A 22,327-nucleotide genomic window follows, 5' to 3' on the forward strand; every position below is an offset into this window, starting at 1 on the left:
CTTCAAAACATTTTAAAAGGAAAATATTAAAATTTAAAGGCTTTTTATATTATATGGTAATAGCATTATTTATACTGCCAATTTTGAGCTGAATTTTCCACTCTGAGGTTTTCTATTCTTTCATTAACGTTTCAAAGTAAGATCTCTGAGAATTACTACCAGCCTAGCAGTTATTTAACTATAATTATTGAAAGACAAAAGGGTGGCAATGTTCGGGGAGCTAAAGGAAATTAATACCTGCTGTGTAATTTGGGGTAAATTGTTTAATATCCCTGACTTTAATTTTCTTGTAAAAGGGGGCCAAAACTACTACCTGCATTTTACTTACCTCACAGATTTTTTTCTTAAGGTTACATGAAAACTTCCTTATAATTCATGATAGTTCATGAATTATCACTGATTATTAATAAAATGGAATAAGAGATATAAAAGCACACACATTCTTTCAAAAGTGTAAAGTACCATAGAAGTGCAAGGAATTATTATTATACAAGGATTAGTATCTTCCCTGTCATCTTGCACTGTTATTTATAAATGATTACATTGTTTGCTTCTTAACCATTTTATGGTGCATACCTATTCTAACCGGAACATAATATTGTTTATTTGTTTTCCCCTCAGTGCATAGTTGGTGCGAGTGTACAAGGGGAGAGGGATTGTTGGAGGAAGTTGTGTGGACTAGAAATATCTTGGGGACAGCCTGAGGAGGGCGTTCTGAACACTGGAAACTTATCGGGTATTTTTGAGCAGGTTACTAACTTGAGTTCACCTGTGCTTTGGGAAACTCGCTCTGGTGGCAGTGTGTAGATGGAGAGGGGGATAAAACGGAGGCCAGTTAGAAGGTGATTGCGTGTTCCAGGTGAGATTGAAGAATTTAGGAAATGTGGCAAAGGCAGAATAGAGCGGTTTGGCTTTTAATTGGTTGCAGATGGTGAAGGAAAGAAGTGCAAAGTGCCTCCTAGGTATTTGGTAAGGGTGACTGAGCAAGGAGAACTAAATGGTTGAGGATGAATTTTCTGTGTGTAGGAGTGGAGAATGGAAGTGGGTTAGTACTGGTTAGTATTGGTTCTTCCTTTTACATCCATTTTACATAATACTAATTGTAGTCATTTTGATTTTGGTTTTCTTCTCCAATGGATTTTGAATTTAATAAGTGATTTTTCTTTTTGATCCTGTCTTAGTCCATTCAGGCTGCTATAATAAAATACCATATAGACTGTGTGGTTTAAAGACAATGCAAATTTATTCCTCACAGTTCTGAAGAATGGAAGTCTAAGATCAAGGTGCCAGGAGATTAAAACTCTGGTGTGGACCAGTTCCTGGTTTATAGGCGGCCATCTTTTTGCTGTGTCTTCACATGGCGGAAGGGGTGTGGGAGCTCTCTGGGGTCTTTTTTTTGGGGGGGGATGTCTTTTTTTATTTTGAGAGAGAGAGAGAGAGAGAGAGAGAAGATGGGGGAGGGACAGAGAGAGAGAGAGGGAGGGAAAGAATCCCAAGCAGGCTCCTATCAGCACAGAGCCCGAAGCAGGGCTCAAACCCACGAACCGTGAGATCATGACCTGAGTCGAAATCAAGACTCAGACGCTTAATCGACTGAGCTACCCCCAGGTGCCCCATGTGGCTGGGTGGGGGCTGTGTCTTTTTTATAAGGGTACTAATTCCACTCATGAGGAGTCTTCTTAATTACATAATGACCTAATCACCACCCTAAGGCCCCACCTCTCAATACCATCACATTGGGGGTTAGGATTTCAACATGAATTTAGAGTGGGGACACAAGTATTCAGTTGACAGTTGTTTAGGAACAATTCATACATAGTTTTTCAAACATTATGCATGGCAAAACAGTTAATAAATGCTTGTGACTACAAATAATCTTAGCATTTCTTAGGTTTATTTCTGTTCACTGTATCTCAACAGCTTTTTGAAATATATTTCAGAAAATGCCCAGGTTCCTAAAGAGAACTGGTTTGTCAATGGGTGGTTAAATTTTATTTAAAAGAATTTTTTTTTTTAACATTTATTTATTTTTGAGAAGGGAGACACAGAGCATGAGCGGGGGAGGAGAGAGAAAGAGGGAGACACAGAATCTGAAACAGGCTCCAGGCTCTGAGCTGTCAGCACAGAGCTGGATTTGGGGCTCGAGATCATGTCCTGAGCCAAAGTCGGACGCTTAACGGAATGAGCCACCCAGGCGCCCCAAATTTTATTAAGGTACAGAGTCCTTGCATTATAAAAGCCCCACTTTGCATGTCTTGACCACACTAGAAACAGTTCAATGGTAGTATGGAAGCAAATGACATACTAACCCATAGCTAACCCATGCTTACTGAAAACGAGAAAGATAAGAACAAAATGCATGTTCGGTAGCCATTTTATCTTTCATCCTACGATGGCGTTCTGTTCACCCTCCTTCCACTTTTAAATAATTAAAAATTTCCACGGGCCTGGGTGGCTCAGTCAGTTGAGCTTCCACCTTCTGCTCAGGTCATGATGTCCTTGTTGGTGAGTTTAAGCCCCGCATAGGGCTCTCTGCTGTCAGCGTAGAGCCCCCTTCGGATCCTGTTTCCCTTTCTCTTCTGCCCTATTCCCGGCTCGCACACACTCAAAAAAAAAAAAAAAAAAAAAAAAAAAAAAAAATAAATAAATAAATAAATAAATAAAAACAGGTTTTTTTAATCTTCATTTTATTTTTGAGAGAGAGACAGAACGTGAGCAGGGGAGGGAGAGAGAGAGAGAGAGGGAGACACAGAATCCGAAGCAGGCTCCAGGCTCCCCACTGTCAGCACAGAGCCCAATGCGGGGCCCAAACTCCAAGCAAAACTATGAGATCCAGACTGAAGCGAAGTCGGAGGCCTAACCGACCGAGCCACCCAGGCGCCCCAATAACAAAAAATATTTAAAAGTTTCAAGAAGCAGAAAGAAACGCAGATGTTGCCCCAGGTGGGGTTAATGTAGCAGGACAAGAGTGCAGCGTCTCCTTTTCCCCACCTGACCCACAGGTGAACATGTGGTTACACAGGAGGAGCTCAGGGTGGATACGGGGCCTGAGAGGGTCGGTTCGGCTGGAGGCGAGGCGCTGGGGAGCTGCTTTCGCCCAGGACGTAGAGCTCTGCGGACCTGAGGTCCACGGGAGGCGAGGGCAGGCCAACAGCGGCCACAAAGATGTCGCTGTGCTCAGTAACTCCTGCCTTTCCTTTTCGCTAACATCTTCCTCCTCTGGGGCCTCCGGCACGGCAGCAGAGGCAGGCCCAAAGGCGGCCTCCCCGTCTCTCCTCCGCCCTCCCTCGGGTGGCCGGGGCCGCGGCTGCCGAGAAGCAGCCAGCTTGCTGCTGGGCTCCCGCATCCTTCGGGTCCAGGCGGCAGCGGCGGCGGCGCGCATGCGCACAAGCCGGGTCACGCGCGCGGCGCGAGGGCGGGCCGGCGCCCGCGGGGCTGTGGTTCGCGGCGCGGGTCGCCGCCCTCAGCTGCGCCGGGCGGTTCCGGCTCCTCCCTCTCCCGGTGCCTCGGTCGCACGATGGTGCTGGAGTCGGTGGTCGCGGACCTGCTAAACCGCTTCTTGGGGGACTATGTGGAGAACCTGAACAAGTCCCAGCTGAAGCTGGGGATCTGGGGCGGTAAGCGAGAGGGCGTGCATGGCAGGCTGCCCGCGCTGGCGGAGGGGCCTACGTCGCGGGCTCTTACCGCCCTGCTCCATCCCGGGCCGGGCTCCCTTCGCCGCCCGAGACTCCGCCTCCGGGGAGGGCGCTCGGCCGGGCCCCCCTCCCCGGACGGCAGGTGCGGGGTGCGGGGTGCCGGGAGGCCTGTGCCACCGCCACGGGGGCCGGGGTACCCACCTGGGGTGGGGAGAAGCGGCAGGGTCGCGCTCGCGCTGCCCGCGTTCCCAGCCTTCGCGTCCCCGAGGCGGTCCCCCTGCCCTGTCCCGCCCTCTGCCCACCTCGCAGGGTCCTCTCGCTGCCTTCCTTAAGAAACCTTTCTGCTCCCGCACCCTGTGCAGTGGAGACTGCTGCGTGGTTACACACGCTCTAATAAAGTGGCACCAAGGAAGAAGAAAAAGGAAATTGCGTTTCACAGTTGCCTTCTCTTGGCAGTTGTTGATGAGCAGGAACTGGGTTTCTTCTCTTTAGGATTGCAGGATTTGGGAGGGAGTCCATCGACCCCGGAACATCCTTAGGAAAGGCCTGTTCGTATGGCTTCCTACTATTAATACTTTCAGCTTTTGAGAAAACGACTTCTTCCCTTAATATTTACTTCACGTCAGTAAGATGACTTTCAGTTTTATTTTGGACGACGGAAAAAAATAATTCAGGCGACATCTGGTATCATCATTAATTAGGTGCGTGCCCCAAAATGTACCCCAGCGTTTCTCTCCTCAACCTTGAGTGCGTAGAAGTAGACAGTAAGTAGTATGCTTGCACACTCTTCGGAGAGATTAGTCATTTGCCCTGATTATGCATATTAAGCTTTGGGGCTCTTGGGAATACTTTTCACTCTACGAAAGACTTTTGAGAATTTTGTCAGCTTGGGAAGGAGATCTAAAGAACCACTCAAATGGATGGAACTGCCTTTTCATTGAGTCAACCTAGAGTGAAAGACCCACGCTGTCGGATGGGGTAACCACTAGCCGCTCTGGCTGTTAGGCCCTTGAAGTGTAGTTACTGCCAGCTGAGACTTGCTGTAAATACAACATGGAGTTTTGAAAATAGTAGGAGAAAGAGTGTAATACCTCAATCTTTTATGTTGATTATACGTTGAAATAATATTTGATTATATTGGCTTAAATACATTATCAAAGTTCATTTCCCCCTTCCTTTTTCCTTTTTTAAAATAAAATTAAAAAAAATTTAAATTATTATTTTTTGATGTTTAATTTTGGAAGCGAGGGACAGACAGAGTAAGTGGGGGAGGAGCAGAGAGAGAGGGAGACACAGAATCTGAAACAGGTTTCAGGCTTTGAGGTGTCAGCACAGAACCCCACGCAGGGCTCGAACTCTTGAACCCCAAGATCATGACTTGAGCATAAGTCAGATGCTTATCTGACTGATCCACCCAGGTGCCCTCCCCCCAAATGTTTTAATGTTTTGGCGTTTTTGGGAGAGAGTGAGAGCGCACAAGCAGGGGAGGGCCAGAGAGAAGGGGACAGAGGGTCTGAAGCAGGGTCTTTGTGGACAGCAAGGAGCCTGATGCCTGATGTGGGGCTCGAACTCAAAAACCCTAAAACCATGCATGACCTGAGCTGAAGTCAGATGCTCAAGCAACTAAGCCACCCAGGTGTCCCCTCTTTAAAAAAAAAAAAAAACAAAAAACAAAAAACCAAAAAAAAAAACTTGTTTCCTAAAGCATATAATTATGTATGTGAACCATATATTTATAATGGGCAGTGTTACAGAACCATGAGTGCTGCCCTAGGTTGTGGAGGAGCCTCCTTTGAATAGGTTGTTGATCCTTTGACTGGTTCAGTTGTGGTTGCCCAACACTACCCCCTTCGTTTACATGCCCTCCTGCAACATTAATATAATGCAAGAGAAGGAGAGAAAGAGACATGTAAGGAATTAAATATCCAGTGCCTTCTGCAGGAATCAACTCTTTCTTAATACTGTCAAATACAAATTATTGCTTCTAGTCTAAACTTTATTTAGGAATTTAGGATTTAGGAAAGCATTTAGAAACCTGGATTCTAGGGTGTTGTGTTGGACAAGCCACTAACCTTACTCGGCCTCATCTTAATTTAAATGTAAAAAAAATTTTTTTAATGTTTGTTTTTTTTTTGGGGGGGAAGGGGCAGAGAGGGAAGGAGACACAGAATCCAAAGTAGGCTCTAGGCTCTGAACACAGAGCCTGACGCGGGGCTTGAACTCATGAGCTGTGAGATAATGACCTGAGCCAAATTCGGACATTTAACTGACTGAGCCACCCAGGCGCCCCTTTATTTTAAGTTTAAAAGAAAAAAATAATGACACCAGATAATGTAATAGTCCTTTGCGGTCACTACTCAGAATCATCTACCAGTATGTAACATTGCGTCCTATTTACCTCAGATTATTTTTAAAGCAATAAAGTTTATAGATGAATGAAAGATTTCTTCTCTACCAAATCTTACTTTTCTTTTACTTAAAAATTGGAAGTTGGGATAGATAACAACTAAGGGGCCTTCCAGTGCCAATACTCTGTGATTCTGGTTGCAAGTGTTTTTACTATGAAATTGTGATCTGGGCTGGCTGGGGATTTTGAACTTCTCATCTGAAATTAAAATGCCACAATATTATGTCATTTACTCCTTTTTTAAAAAGCTTATTTATTTTGAGAGAGAGAGAGAGAGAGAGTGAGAGTGGGATGGGGTGGAGGTGGGGGTGGGGAGAGAGTCCCAAAGAGGCTCCGCGGGGTCCACGCAGAACCGGATGTGGGACTCAGATTCAAAAACTGTGAGATCATGACCTGAGCCAATAACAAGAGTCAGACGCTTAACTGACTGAGCCACCCAGGCACCCCTATTCCTCTCTTTTTTGATGGAATGTAGAAAAATAAATTTTTTTTCTGAGATATCATTTTGTTTCTTTTAGATGAGGTATGCTGTCAGTGGCCAATATCCCTTTTATAATAGGCCTGAGAAAATAAACTGTATCCACTTGAAGTCCACTCAGTAATTCCCTTAGCCTTATCAACCCACATCTCTGCTTCTATAAAATTTTGCCACCTTTTATTTCTGTGGTTTATAAAGGAAGCTTTTACGGTTATTATTCAATATATTTTTTATAACACTAATTGTCCTCTTAAAGGCAAAATATATGTTGAGTATTTCTATCTTCTGAAAATATTCCTAAAGAAATAATTTAATTAATTTTTTAAAATAATATTTTAATTTAATTTAACTTTTTGTGGTAAACAGGTTGGTATATTAATGAAATAAGCTGATATTTATGACATCCATGATACTGACAAGTTTTATTGTATATAATCTTATTTGGAGACTGCTTTATAAATAAGGTTTATGTGTCATAGAGTTTGGCTGTTTGCATTTTTTTTTTATTGTTATATTTTCACATCCTGAGAAAAGAATTCAACCTGTAACAATTTCACAGGGCTGATCTTAATTTTCTTTAGACATAAATGGGAAACTAAATTGATACTTCTTAACTGGAGTATTTGACCAGGTGAAAGCAGTGATTTTTCAGCTGGAAATGAGTTTGCCCTGAAGGAATATTTGGCAATGTCCGAGACATTTTTGATTGTTACACTGAGGGCTGGAGGTATGCTACTGAGATCTAGTGGGTAGACCGCAGGCATACCGCTACATTGTACAATGCACAGGACAGCTCCCCACAACGAAGAATGATCCAGCCCAAAATGTTTTTTGAGTAACTGGTCTAAGGAGAATATTGAAATTACCTTCTCCATTTTTAAAGAGAACTTCTGGATGCTGAACAAGTTGTAGTAAGAAGTGAAAAATTACTTAGAGGATGTATATGCCTTATAAAATTTGTAACTTAAGACAGAAACAGAGGTCTTAAGTGATTGAGAGGTATCATGTTGGTAAAAATGAAAAATCTTTCCATGATACCAGGAAGTAGTTTTAAAAATTAAAATATTGTATAAACAATTTGCGAAGGATTGTAGCATGCATATATTCGTACATGCATAGACACAGTGAAATACACAATAAATAAAATGTAGAGTAAGAAGGATGGGGAAATTTTATTTGAAAGTCTAGAATCAGGAAGTTTATTGTGGATATTGTCTTTAAATTAGAGATGACTGCCTCCCCTTCCCCCTGCCAAAAAAAGCTTTTTTCCTGTTTTTATTAAAAGCTTTTTTTCTTATTCTTTTCCTCTTATTTTTTTTAATGCCAAGAAATTCCTATGTTTTTATATAGGGATTTAAGGAGAATGATCTTTAAAAATTCTAGCTGTTACAGGAAAATTAGGCCCTGCTTATTTACTAGTTGTGGGATCCATGGGCAAAACGTTTTAATTCTTTAAGCCTCAGTTTCCTTATCTGCAAAATGGGGTAAATAACACTATGTGATGTAAATGATGTGAAAACCGTTTGTAATTCTAATAGTTAAAATGTTAATATTGATAGTGATAAACCTAGCTGAGTTATGGAAAATAGCCTGCTTTATTTTCATAAGTATGTTCCCTCTAGGCTTCAGACTTCAGGGTTTTCATAATCTGTGTGATTATGTGTGACAGTAGTATGACAGTAGTGTGACCATTTGGTATAGAGGTAGCACAACACATGTAAACATTTCTTATTTTCCAAACTTCTTAAAAGAATAAAAAATCCATTTGCATTTGAAGTTACACTTAAATACTAATATTATCTGCCAGGTGGTTTGTAAGTCAGGTTTTCAAAGGTTCAGAAAAGTGTGTGGTGGGCATGTTGCTGCCTATGCAAATAGTGAAGGTTTGTCTGGGTTTTTGTTCTCCACAATCTGGTACCTGAAGATAAATTGCACAGCCCTTAGCTATTTGAGCTGTGTCCAGGATGTAATTGTTTTAAGAGTAACATGTATTTGAAAAGGTATGTTGAAATACCATATCTTTTGCAACTTGCTTTAAGGAGTATTGTTGCAGTGTAGAACCTTTGTTAATTTGATTTTTCAAAGCTGATTTACTGTGGAAAGTCAGCAGGAAAATCCTTCATTCAGAATTCTCACTCCCATTTGGCATGCAGAGTATATATAGAGGCTATGATGTGTTGGATGCAAGGGGTGGCTATGGTGATCAGAGGAAGAAGCCAGGTGGAGTGCCCACAGTTTGTGGTTCTGCAAACCAGGCTGAGTCTGTGCTGATTACCGTACTGTCCTTCACCTCATGCCTGACACTTTTCCATCAGCTGCCAGATACTGTTGGAGCAGAGCAGCACAAGGAAGAAGGAAACCTGGGGATATAATTCCATCTGTGGTACTGCCTAGTTGTGTGGCTTTTGGCAAGTCACTAACCGGTCGCCACTATTTTCTTATCTGCAAATGAGAGGGTTAGACAAGGTCATCTCTTCTGGCTTTCAACTTTTGTGATTTGAACAAAGCCAGAGCTGAGAGATCTCCTTCATTGGATAATGAATATCTTAATCACGGTATCTTTCCTCTTCGTTTTTTACTCAAAATAGTGAGCAAAGAGTCACAGTCACAAAATGTGACAAGATAAATGAAGTTCCAGCCTCATGCTGATATTTGCAAATCTATCTAGTATGTTACACTGTCTTGACAGGTAGCTGTGGAATGCAAGAAATCCAAGGTCTCTTTGGTTCTTTTGTACCTTGATATAACGTAACAGTATCTAGATATTTCTAAACTTGTAGAGGAGTTTTTTTTAGCCCTTTCTTCCCAGCCAGCATTTGGTACAGTGAAGGCCATTTCTCAGTAGCCTGTCCTATAGCATATAAAGTAACACATAGTTGAATTATAATATATTTATGCTCAGTTATTATCAATTAAAGCAATGCTTAAAACACTTAAATTGAAAATAACCTTACCACACATTTAAATAACATCATAAATTAAAAATACACCCCTTTACCAGAAATAAAACAGGAAGTTAGTACTTTGGCAACCGTTTTGCTAGGAAGGTCTGCCTTCCTGAAAGGGAGAAAGTTTAGCCTTAATCTGGCAGCTTTCTGCCTTTCATTGCCAAGACTTTCTGTTTTAATAGGGAAATGGAAAGAATAAGAGTTAACTTTTTCCTTTTCCCCTCTCTCTCAAGACAAAGTCTCTGTGGACGATTAAAAGGAATCTGCTGGGGCGTCTGGCTGGCTCAGTCAGAATGGCATGTGACTCTTGGTCTCGGGGTTGTGAGTTCAAGCGCCACATGGGATGTAGAGAGTACATAAATAAATAAAACTGAAAAAAAAAAGTCTGCATTAACTAAGTTAATGCGGGTTGAATCGAAAGATTCAATAGGAATGAATTGCTACCATAGTTTCTTCAGTATTCTTTACTGAAACAATGGTTATTAAAATAATTTGTTTCATACTTGAAAGATTGTTCAGTCATTTAGTTTAGCTCACTTTCTTGGAGAATGAAAGTGTCTGAATATTTTGATATACTATCAAATAAATAGTGAGTCTGTGATAGATACATAAAGGAAATAAAAACCAAACATATAGCACTGCATATTCTTTTTTCATTATTTTACAGTATGCAAAGATAGTTTCATGGAGTAAGGCATGGCATTTTTGTTTGTTGGGGTTTTTTGTTTGTTTTTAATCACAGTTTGATTTAATATCTGTGTTTTATATTAAGAACATCGACCAGGGAGTCAGGAGACATAGGTTCTATTCTTAGCACTGCTACACATTAACTGTATAATCTTAGATACATTACCTAATCTCTTTAGCCTTCAGTTTTTTCATGTAAAGTGAGAGGGAATTAGGTTTAAAGATCTTTATGGTTCTGAATAGTTACACCTTATGAATTTCTGTCTTTTGTTTTTGCAAACACAGCTTTTTAAAAAGTTCTAAAATAACCATTTTGCAATGCCCTCTTCTGACTCTGTCCTTCCTTTGTGGTTATGTCCTCATTAGTTGTCCGATTTTATTTTCCCTTTTTGGTTTTGGATTTTTCATACTCTTAAAATGCAGAGACCAAAAATGGATCCACCATCTATACACGCATCTCAGTGTTTGTGTAAGCACAAGAGAGATAGAATTATCTTCTGAATTAGAATTGTCTGCCCATTCTCTTCTGCTCTTTGAAAGATAGTGTGATGTTCTGAGCAAAACATTGGGCATCAGAAAGTTTGAGCCCTGGCTCTATCATTTATTAGGTTGACATAGTATCCTTACGCCAGCCATTTAACCTCCCTAAGCCTCAGTTTTCTTTTGTTTGATGTCTGTGTCCTGTCTCCTTCATTGGGAGACTGTGAGGATCAACAAATGTTATAGATCAGAGAGTGTTTTCTAAAGTAGAACGATTTTATGTTCTTGTTGTAGTTGTCCTACCCCAGCATAATATGCATTCTAAATGAATCAGGTCAATGTTCATTGTGCACTTACTGTGGGGAGAATCAGTAAGGAATTTATAAGCAGGTTGGGGAAATATTTATATAGTTAAGTGCCACATAAGAAAGGTACAGCTAAACTTCTGTGAAAGTTCAGGTGAATTATTTCTGCCTAAAGGTATTTAATGTCAGTACTGTATTTCTTCATTTATTTTGTAGGCTTTATGCAATGAATAAGCCATTCCTGGACTTAGGTTTGTTCCATATTATGCCAGTACCATTTCATTAAAAAAATTTTTTTAATGTTTATTTATTTTTGATAGAGTGTGCAAGTGAGCGAGGGAGGGGCAGAGAGAGAGGGAGACACAGAATCTGAAGCGGGCTCCAGGCTCTGAGCTGTCAGCACAGAGCCCAATGCGGGGCTCGAACTTACAAAGTGCGAGATCATGACCTGAGCCGAAGTCAGACACTTAATCGACTGAACCACCCATGTTCCACCCCCATTTCATTTTTATTCATAAATATACTAATTTGGTTGTTTTCTATAATTTAGCTACCATTTCTATTTCTGTTTTACTTTCTTGTGATGACTCCACCTCTGCTTACCTTGGTGTCATTTGCTAATTTAATAGATTCACTGTCATTTTCATCTTCTGGTTCTTTAGTAAGGATTATTAGATGGATTCTGGTCCAGGATTTACCCTTTAACGTACCTCTGAAAATACACTTAGGGATTAACTTTGAAATTTTACGTGTGACTCCCCAGCTGTGTATGCTCATCTAAAATGTGATGGTTTATTGATGAGAATCACATAGGATGAGAATGAGAAGCCTTCTCTTCTGACGCAGACTACATTTCCTGCTTACTGTCATCCTTTAGGCCTGTCAGTCCATCGTAAAAGGAAATCACTTCATAGAACTTCCTTACTTGTCTGTCACTGTGGTCTTTTTGGAACTTCATGGGATTAGAGACACCTGATTGTGGGATTGGCTTTAGTGCCTTCCTTTCTGGCGGTGTTGTTTGTCTGTCCCTCCTCCAATTATTATTCATTCTTTTTCTCTTTTTTTGTTTATTTTAAAGATTTGACACAAGGGTGCCTGGGTGGCTCAGTTGGTTAAGCACCTGACTTCAGCTCAGGTCATGATCTCACGGCTCATGAGTTCGAGCCCTGCATTGGGCTTTGTGCTGACAGTTCAGAGCCTGGAGCCTGCTTCAGATTCTGTGTCTCCCTCTCTCTCTGCCTCTCTCCCATTCATGCTCTGTCTCTCTCTCTCAAAAATAAATAAACATTAAAAAATAATTTAAGGTTTTGGCACAGATACGGCCTGTGTTTCAGCCCTTGATCTGGCTATAGCAGTAAAATTATTTGCATGTAGATGGAATTATTATGTTATCTTGAAGTAGAGACAAGAAATTAAATCTTTTTCCTCAGTATTCAGTCAAATATAAAATGGTTGATATGTAGGAAGGGCTTTGATCTTAGTCTTATAAATTATTTTTTATGTAAATGGGATTTCTGGCATTCTGAGAATATAGACTATTAAACTGATACGTACATAGATTTAGTGGAAGAGTACATATTAGCACAGTGCCTTACCTAGATAAAACACTCATCCACTGGTTGAATGAATGAATGCACTTATGACCTGGTGTTTATCTGCAATATGCTGCTGTTCTTCCCATTTTCTTTGTACTAGGACCAGTGGCTCCTCCTTCAGTGCAACTAATTTATTGAATGTGTCATTCTTATTTCATTGTTATATTTACTGTTAGATAGCATTCACATTTTTCAGAGAGGAAGTATGCATTTGTTTGCTAGACTCTACATAGCGGAAATAGATTTAAAAAGTTTTTTTTTTTTTAAACATTTATTCATTTTTGAGAGAGACAGAGCCAGAGCAGGGGTGGGGCAAAGAGGGAGACACAGAATCTGAAACAGGCTCCAGGCTCTGAGCTGTCAACACAGAGCCCCATGTGGGGCTCAAACCCACACACCGTGAGATCATGACCTGAGCCAAAGTCCAATGCTCAACTGACTGAGCCACCCAGCTGCCCCTAGAAATTTATTTAAAAAAAAAAAAAAACCACGTCTTGTAAGTAAGGTAGCTATTAGATGTAGGAGGAATGTGCATAAAATATACTGTGTTCCTATTGACCTTAGAACTTACAAGGGCACCTGGCTGGCTCAGTCGGTAGAGCATGCAACTCTTTATTTATTTTTTAAATGTTTATTCATTTTTTGAGAGAGAGAGAGAGAGAGAGAGAAAGAGAGGGAAACAGACACAGAATCTGAAGCAGGCTTCAGGCTCTGAACTGTCATGACAGAGCTCAGCACAGAGCCTGACACTGAGCTCCAACTCAAGACCGGGCCAAAGTCAGACGTTTAACCAACTGAGCCACCCAGGCCCCCTAGAGCATGCGACTCTTGATCTCAGGGTTGTGAGTTCAAGCCCCACATTGGGTGTAGAGATTACTTAAAAAAAACAATAAATAAAAAGAATTTACCTTTGTTTTGTTTTTCATTTCTTATTCTAGTTTGTATAATTTTAACATAAAATTGTTATCTGATTATTATAAAAACTGGAAAATACTAAAAAATATTAATTAAAATCCTTAATCCTATCCTGTTAGCAGTTATCACTATTATCTCTTTTTGTCAGACTTTCTAAGTATACTTGTCTAAGTCTGTTAGCCATATTGGTAGTTTTCAGTATTTCACATTTAAATATCATCTCTTCTTTAAAGAACCAAAGTGCCACTGTAATAGAAACAGCACACTTTTTAAAAGTGCATTTATATTTTTACATTCATAAAGTTAGCGTCTTTAATAATTGTTAAAGAAATACTTTATATCTAATGCAGATTATTTCTGAGCACTTCTGGTGACACTTGACCCACTAGTGAGAGTCACTGGGTAGAGCAATCCAGATTCATAAGCAAGTTTGCAGGTCTCTCTGTGGTCCTTAGATCTTGTTAAACTAGTTTGGATTGCTTCAAATATGTACTAGCATCTGTGCAGTTCACTTCTTTTGGTTTGAATAGAGTTCCCAGTTGTAATTATTTATAATTCATCATCTGACAGAATTAAATCCAAAGATATGTTTCTACTCTATGTAATTTTTGTACATATAAGACTTCTTTTTTGTTTGTTTATTATTTTTGAGAGAGAGAGAGAGAGAGAGAGAGAGAGAAACAGAATCTGAAGCAGGCTCCAGGCTCTGAGCTGTCAGCACAGAGCCCAACGCAGGACTCAAACTCACAAACTATGAGATCATGCCCTGAGGTAGGATGCTTGACAGACTGAGCCACCCCGGTGCCCCACATACAACTTCTTAAGGATTTTTTTTTTTTTCCAATTCCAGAACCATATGTCACTTTTCCTTGACTACTTTATTATCCCTGCATTTGGTCTGTGATGTCCTCTTGTCGTTTCTACCTATAAAATAACTTCTTATTCTGACTCTACCTCTTTGATCCTGAAGTTACCGTTTCAGGTTTTAATTTCTCTGTAGTGTTGTAGAAGCTGCTTGACTGCCTGTATTCTTTCCCTTTCCTTCTATTATAATGCTGATAATATTTTATTTATTCCCATTTGTGAGACTTCTTACCTTCTCTCCTTTTTTGCAGCTTTCATTGGGTAATTTTAGAAAATGTAAAATACATGTGTAGCAAATGAACTTTATTATATGGAAATAACCACTGTGATCATTATGGTCTCTCGTCTTACAGTTGTTTTCTTTGTATGTGTGCATATATATACTTTTTAAATTACATCAGTTTAGATCAATCTGAACATTCTTTGACCTTTTTAAAAACTTAATATTTTGTGAACATTTTCCCATGTCTGTCTCCATTTTTTGCTCTATATTGTAGCTGTATTATGATTTATGCCTTCTTGGACATTTAGTTCTTTAGGTACTTCCTCTCTCCCATTCATCCATTTCTTTCTGCTGTTACAACCAATGCTGCAAAATCCTTGCAGCTAAATTGTTTGGACAGATCCATGGTTCTTTCTTAGGAGAGTAGAGTAATGGTTCTAAAATATAGCTCTGATTTTGTCATTCCTCTTATATGTATTTCATCTCTGTGTTGTGACCAGTCTGAACTTTTCATTTTCATCCTAAAAACTCTTCGTTAGTCTGGCTCCTGCCAAACTTTCTGACTTTATCTCCTCTTGTTTTATCACACCCTCCAGGCACACTAAATCACATGTGGTTTCTAAAATGTGTCTTACTCATGCACTCACGTTTGTCCTGTTTTCTTATCCACTCAGGAAATATTTCTTTGGCCTTCTAGCCTTGACTTTCATGGGAAGTTCTTGATCTCTTTGGGCAGTTAGGTGTCTCTTTCTTTGCATCTTGTATACTCTTCTCCTGGAATGCCATAGAGTTTTTACAAAATTTTAGAAATGTAGTCTCCTTTGCTAGACTGTGAGCTCCTCAGTAGCAGGGATGTCATTTTTGTCATTTCTCTATTCAGTACCTAAGAAGAAGTACTCTCTTAGGTAGTTCCTAAGAGGTACTACCTCTTAGTAGTAGGTGGTTAATAAATGTCTGTTTGAAAAAAACTTGAGATCTGGGGAAAAGTACATCTCTAACAATGGCATAATGGAATTGAATATTCTTTTTAATTTGCTTCACAGTACTGTGGGGTAAAAATTACTTGACTGAAAAATATTTTTGGATAGCATAGAAAGAATAGTATTTTTAAAAATATAAATGTGTCATGAGTGATTAAGAAAATGTGTAGCTGAATAACTCATGCTTGTATTTAATATTGAAATGATAGTTTTATGAACCTTTAGAGAATTTAAGTGAAATGGAATTATTATGTGATCTTGAAGTAGAAACAAGAAATTAAATCTTTTTCCTCAGTATTCAGTTAAATGTAAAATGGTTGATATTTAGGAGGGGCTTTAATCTTAGTCTTATAATTATTTTTTATGTAAATGGAATTTCTGACATTCTGAGGATGTAGACTCTTAAACTCATGCATATATATATCTGCAGAAAATCATGCAGTTTAGTGGATTTTTTTTATGTAAGCAAGAATATTTAAGTATCCTTTATCAACAAATATAGGTACAGGGTTCAAAACTAGAGTAATGTAACAGTATCATTATGGCTTTAGTTTTATAATGTAATATCTGAGTAGGTTTAAGAAGAGTTGGACTAGTTAAACATTGGAACCATAAAGGCGCTTGGCTGGCTCAGTCAGTAGAGCATGTGATTCTTGATCATGGGGTCCCGAGTTTGAGTCTCATGTTAGGTGTAGAGTTGCCCATAAAAAAAAAAAAAAAGTTAACATTAGGACCGTAAATGATAATCATTGGGAGGGTAGGATGTTTGGAGTTTTAAAAGATCAACATTATATACCTGTAGAAAATGTTCATTAATACCATAATTAAGAAAAGAATCCCAAGTTACAGGATAATTGATCTGTCCTTAGAGTCATTTCTTATGTCTTTTTTTTTTTTTTTTTTTTTTTTAGGTTTTTGGCTTAATCATTCAAAATGATAGATATTTTCTTTGGTTCTAAATTTCTTCAGTCTGAAAGTCTCCAGATTCTTTCTCATTGTCCATTTGAATGTTGGCCAGTTTATTTATTTATTTTTTATTTATTTAAAAAAAAATTTTTTTTTTAACGTTTATTTTTATTTTTGAGACAGAGAGAGACAGAGCATGAATGGGGGAGGGTCAGAGAGAGAGGGAGACACAGAATCCGAAACAGGCTCCAGGCTCTGCGCAGTCAGCACAGAGCCTGATGCGGGGCTCGAACTCACGGATGGCGAGATCATGACCTGAGCCGAAGTCGGCTGCCCAACCGACTGAGCCACCCAGGCGCCCCTGAATGTTGGCCAGTTTAAATATTTTGTAATTTCTTTTGCATTTGGCTAACCTAAAAAATGCTATCATTAATAATTGTTCATATATAGCAACGCTTTGTGTTAGTAGCTTCTTCAATTGTTGAAGTTTGCTTTGTTTACGTACTGTCTTATTAGTACTTACTGTAGTATCATAGTGTTTGCTACTATATTATGACAGGTTATACTAATTGGTATTGTAATTTCATATTTTTCCTCTTTTTCTTTTTTTTTTAAAGGTAATGTGGCTTTAGATAACCTACAGATAAAAGAAAATGCTCTGGTAAGTTTTTAAACTATATTGATTACTTGAGTTAATTTGGGTAAACTCTCAGAAACTCTTGGTGTCTGATACCAGGTACCAGATAAAGTGATTGAGTCATTCAGAAAAGGATTGCTTGTTTAACTGTTCCCTATAGGAAATTCTGAGATTAAATTAAAAAATTTTTTTCATAATGATCAAAATAGTATCTTTTGGAAAGTGGAATGTTTTTCCTTGACTTAAGTTGACTGAAAACATTTGTCTTATATGAAATAGTTTTCTTCAGAATTGTCTTTACATAATTTTTTGGTAAATAAGGGCTTGATTTTCACAGTTTACCGAATGAATAATTGTCTTTTTGAAATACATTGACAGTCCAGTCTTATAATATTATGGTAATACAAAGATGTCAGAGTAGATTTTTTTTGGATTCTAACTTTCCATTTTCTACTTCCCCTCCCTCCCTGTTAGGCTTTTAGCCTATTGGACTTAACTTGATTTTACTAAGTTACTTGAGAATGAGTTTATTCATTAATTAATAGGTTAGATTTCTAACAGCCTATAATATGTTTTATAACCCTAGTTTTGACTTCTGGTTGGATTTCTACATGATGAACTATGTAATTAAGAAGGGTCTTATACCCAAAGTGCTTACATGATTGGTCTCAGGGAACCAATTTTGGATATTGAAGATCCTAGGAATAGAATTTTGTCATGAGGAGTAACAATTTCTTTTGTTAAACTGAAAAGAACTTGGCATAGTGGGAAGGGCGTGGACCTTGTAGTCTGGCTGACCTGGGTTTCAGTGCTTGCTCTGCCCTTCTGTCAGCTCTGTCACTTTTGACAAGTTTCTCAATGTCTGAGAGCCTGGAAAGTAGAGGGCACTCAAAATATTTAAATTTTCTTTCCTTCCTTTATATAAGATGCTACAACTTTTTAAACTTTACCACAAAATTTAGAACTTAATACACTGTTTCTGGAGATTGCAATAAAGGTTATTTTTTCCCTATTTAGGAAAATATTTTAGAAGGAAAGAAGTATAAATAGAATTGTGGTGACAGGATATATATCTAACATACTTAAAAGATAAATTGTTTGAACTCTCTGTTAGCCTAGTTTGAATTTTGGTTATAATTAAATATAATAAATTATTTTGTAATTAATATTCTCCATTAATTCAAAGTAGCCTCCTTTCCCCAATTAAATTGGATTGGTTTTACTTCGAATAGGAGTTCTTTACATTTATTTTTTTGTGAAAAATTATTTCATGAGGATCAAAATGACCATGAGACCAAACTTTTAGAAGTGTGTAGTTTAGAGGTGGTATCCTGTATATATAAAATATGCACTTTTTTTAATGTTTTCTTATTGAGAGAGAGAGAGCCTGCGAGTGCACAAGTTGGGGGAGGGGCAGAGAGAGAGAGGGAAACACAGAATCTGAAGCAGGCTCCAGGCTCTGAGCTGTCAGCACAGAGCCCAATGCAGGGCTCAAACCAACAAATCGCGAGATAATGACCTGAGTCAAAGTCCAGTGCTCAACTGACTGAGCCACCCAGGCACCCCTAACATATAGGGGTATTTTATTTTATTTTACTTTATTTTTTACAGTTTATTTTATTTTTATTATTTTTTTAATATGAAATTTATCGTCAGATTGGTTTCCATACAACACCCAGTGCTCATCAAAATATAGGGGTATTTTAGAAGTATATAGCTTAGAGGTTGTATCAGGTATAATATAAGATATAATATGAATGTATCCCCTCCTACCGCCTGCTGCTGCCTTGGGTGTAGAGCTGCTCTGTTAGCACCAGTGAGGAATTTCCTGTTCTGGTGTAGAAAAACATCAGTGTTGTCTTCGATTCCTGTTTACCTAGAATTCTTGAGTAATCAAATGATTGGGTAAATTGATTATTTTAGTTAATTGTTACCTAATACTGTATTTCGGTCGCCAGAGTGATAGTATTTGTATGTACTAAGGTATATATCTAACAGAAAGGCTATTCTGATTGGGTTAATTTTTAACAATTCTAAAGACTCCAGTAATTGTTGTGAATATCAGTTACTGTTCAGTACTCTGTGAAAAAAAAAGTTATTTGTACTTTTTAGTGGTTTGGAATCCAGATACCTGGAAGTTTATTTATATTATTGATGTTACTTGTCAGTAACTTGTCTAAAATAAATTCTAATTTGGCAAATCATAAGTTGGGTATCTACTTTTTAAGATTTTTTTTTTAAGTTTATTTATTTTGAGAGTGACAGAACAAGAGTAGGGGAGGAGGAGAGAGAGATGGAGAGAGAGAATCCCAAGCATGCTCCACATTTTCAGTATAGAGCCAAATGCGGGCCCGAAGTCACAAACCAGGAGATCATGACCTAAGTCAAAACCAAGAGTCAGCTGCTTAACTGACTGAGCCACCCAGGCATCTCTCTTTTAAGATTCTTTTGTTTAGGGGTGCCTGGGTGCCTCATTCAGTTGAGCGTCTGACTTCAGCTCAGGTCATGATCTCGCAGTTTGTGAGTTTGAGCCCCTCATCGGGCTCTGTTCTGACAGCTCAGAGCCTGGAGCCTGCTTCAGATTCTGTGTCTCCCTCTTTCTCTCTGCCCCTCCCCTGCTCATGCTATCTCTTTCTGTCTCTCAAAAATGAATAAATGTTAAAAAAATTTTAAAAAAGATTCTTTTGTTTATTTACTGAAAGTTTTATTTGAGAGAAACTAGTTGTTCAGTTGTTGTTTTCAGCTAATTTTTGTGAAAGGACTCTTTCTGTTCTAATATTTCAGATAAGCAGCGTCCATCTATTATTTTAAAAGTTAATAGAATTTTATCTGTTTCGGTTTGGTTTATTAAAACAAGTAACCATTTTACCCAATTACTTTCTTTAACTACAAACTCTTTTTCTTTTGTTCCTATTTATAGTTTTGTTTCTCTTATGAATTCTTTCCTCAAAGTAAAATTTAAGTCTATAGAAACTCTTTTTTTCAGGATGTCCTTTATGAGTTACTCACATACAGAAAATTGTTTCATGTTTTTCCTTCGAGATGATTGTGTATTTAAATGAGAGGAGAGCTTAATAATTTGTCTTTTAATTTTTTTCTTCCTTTTGAAGAGTGAATTGGATGTTCCTTTTAAAGTTAAAGCTGGCCAAATTGGTAAGTAGTCTTCGTTTGAATTATTCTTAGTCCTTTTAGGTTTTTATTTTTCCTGTGTTATTTAATCTAAAATTTTTTAGCTTGAACAAAAATGTGAGAAGTTTTTGGCTTATGTTGGTTAAAACTTTTGGAGTTCTGGACCTAATATATGTTATATGTAATACGTAAATACTTCAAAGTGTTTGGCAAAAGGGTAGAATATTACCCTCTAAAAAGGAAGGACATTTGAACTGCAATGATAGTTTTTGGGCTTTGGTTCTACTACACAAAATATATCTTGATTTTCCAAATTGATACCTAAGTTTTGTATGCTTTTTCTTTATATGTGAAAGTAGTATAATTTGCAAACTCTAGTCAATAAAGTTTAAGTATAGCTTATTTACCTCATGTTTTGTTCATCCATTTCACTTGATATATTATGCAGCAATGTGGTATAGAGGATATGTCTTGGTAAGTAGAAAGTCTTTGCAGCTAAAGGCTTATAAGATCATCCATAACTAAGCATACATCTTTGTTGAAGAAATGTTTTAGTAGGTCCTCTGAAGGTCCCTTGTGAAGTCCTCTCAACTGTCCCATATTAGCCAATTTTTACTTTTTTTAAATGTATGTTACAACCCTAGACAACTGGCTGTTACTTTAAGAATTTTCATTTACGCCACCATCCATCCTTCCTTCCCCCTCTGTCACCCTTCTGCTTCACCACATCGCTTTCCTTCTTCATTTATTTTGTATTCAGGGAAGCTTTTGTCTTTCGCTGTTCTGTCATCTCTTAGCAATTACTTGAATACTTCTCTTTGAGTCTACTTTATATCACCTACATGTGTTCCTTTTAATATAAAGTAGCATTTTTATGTTTCTGTCTCTTCAAACAGGAGACACTCCCCAGATTGCAAGCATCCATAGGGCATGCATTATCTTTTTGTTGTTGTTGGTTACACAGAGCCCTATGTTGTGTGAAGTGGTGATATTTATCTGTGATGATACCCAGGAGTATTGTGGTCCTGCATGCTTAATTGACATCCTAGAGTGAAGTTACAGCCTTTCATTCATTCTTTTACCTTTGAGATATTTATACACACATTGCTATATATGAGACTATGAAAGTATGTGTGGGAGAGACAAGGATGAATATAGGTTTGTCTTTAAGGAAGTTAGATCTAAAATTAGGACATAGTATTAAAATTGCATTTCCAGGGTATGGATGAGTTATATTTGACTAAAGAACTTTTACATTATTCATTATGTTATTAGAACTAGATTTATATTTTGAAAGAGGTTTGCTAATCTTTCAGACTTGGCTTTTTATGCTTTTAAAGTATTATAATCATTTAATGGCTCCCTTCAGGGTTTCTTATTGACCCTATCCCAACATATAGGGATACAAAGCATATTTTTTTATATTTATCCCTGTTTTGGTTTATGGAGTACTTATATTAGTTATTAAATTTCTTTTAAGTTTAAATATTACACCTAACCTATAAAATCAGTGTGACTTTGTAAGCTTAATAAAGTTTTGGTATTCTTAAGAGTTTGGTATTCTAAGTTTTGGTATTCAAATATTTGTGGTGCTCGTTGGTTATCCTTTTACTTAAAAATTTAAACCTTTTCTGTTCTATCAGTGGGAAGCAGTAATATAACTCAATTCCAATGGAATTTCGGATAATAAATGATGAGAGGATAATGAGTTAGGGTAAGTGGAAAGAAGAAAAAGTGTAGGGAACAGACAATCCCTTTTTGTTATGCTCAGGGGCATTTCTCACTTTTTCTTTTTTCTTTTTTTTTTTTTTTAACTTTCTTTTTTTATTTTTTAAAATTTACATCCAAATTAGTTAGTATATAGTGAAGCAATGATTTCAGGAGTAGATTCCTTAATGCCCCTTACCCATTTAGCCCATCCCCCCTCCCACAACCCCCCAGCAACCCTCAGTTCGTTCTCCATCTTTATGAGTCTCTTTTGTTTTGTCCCCCTCCCTGTTTTTATATTATTTTTGTTTCCCTTCCCTTATGTTCATCTGTTTTGTCTCTCAAAGTCCTCATATGAGTGAAGTCATATGATTTTTGTCTTTCTCTGACTAATGTCACTTAGCGTAATACCCTCAGTCCCATCCATGTAG

General features: G+C 38.0%; 1 protein-coding gene across 5 annotated transcripts in view; it reads left to right on the plus strand.

The window, feature by feature from the left end:
* The first annotated feature begins 3,429 nt into the window (after nucleotides 1-3,429).
* VPS13C (vacuolar protein sorting 13 homolog C) overlaps nucleotides 3,430-22,327 on the plus strand; it is a 200,150-nt gene continuing 181,252 nt past the window's right edge. For 3 of the 5 annotated variants that reach the window (XR_009264099.1, XR_009264100.1, XR_009264101.1), the window contains exons 1-3: nucleotides 3,430-3,617; nucleotides 17,041-17,084; nucleotides 20,171-20,213. Coding sequence is in view for 2 of the 5 variants with exons in the window: in XM_058737530.1 (XP_058593513.1) it covers nucleotides 3,518-3,617; nucleotides 17,041-17,084; nucleotides 20,171-20,213 (187 nt within the window). In the remaining 3 variants the exon portion in view is untranslated. The remainder of the gene's footprint in view (nucleotides 3,618-17,040; nucleotides 17,085-20,170; nucleotides 20,214-22,327) is intronic. The other 2 variants (XM_058737530.1, XM_058737531.1) reach the window with 1 other exon arrangement.

The sequence above is a fragment of the Neofelis nebulosa genome, chromosome 7 (assembly GCF_028018385.1).
Source record: "Neofelis nebulosa isolate mNeoNeb1 chromosome 7, mNeoNeb1.pri, whole genome shotgun sequence".
Taxonomy (NCBI): Eukaryota; Metazoa; Chordata; class Mammalia; order Carnivora; family Felidae; genus Neofelis; species Neofelis nebulosa.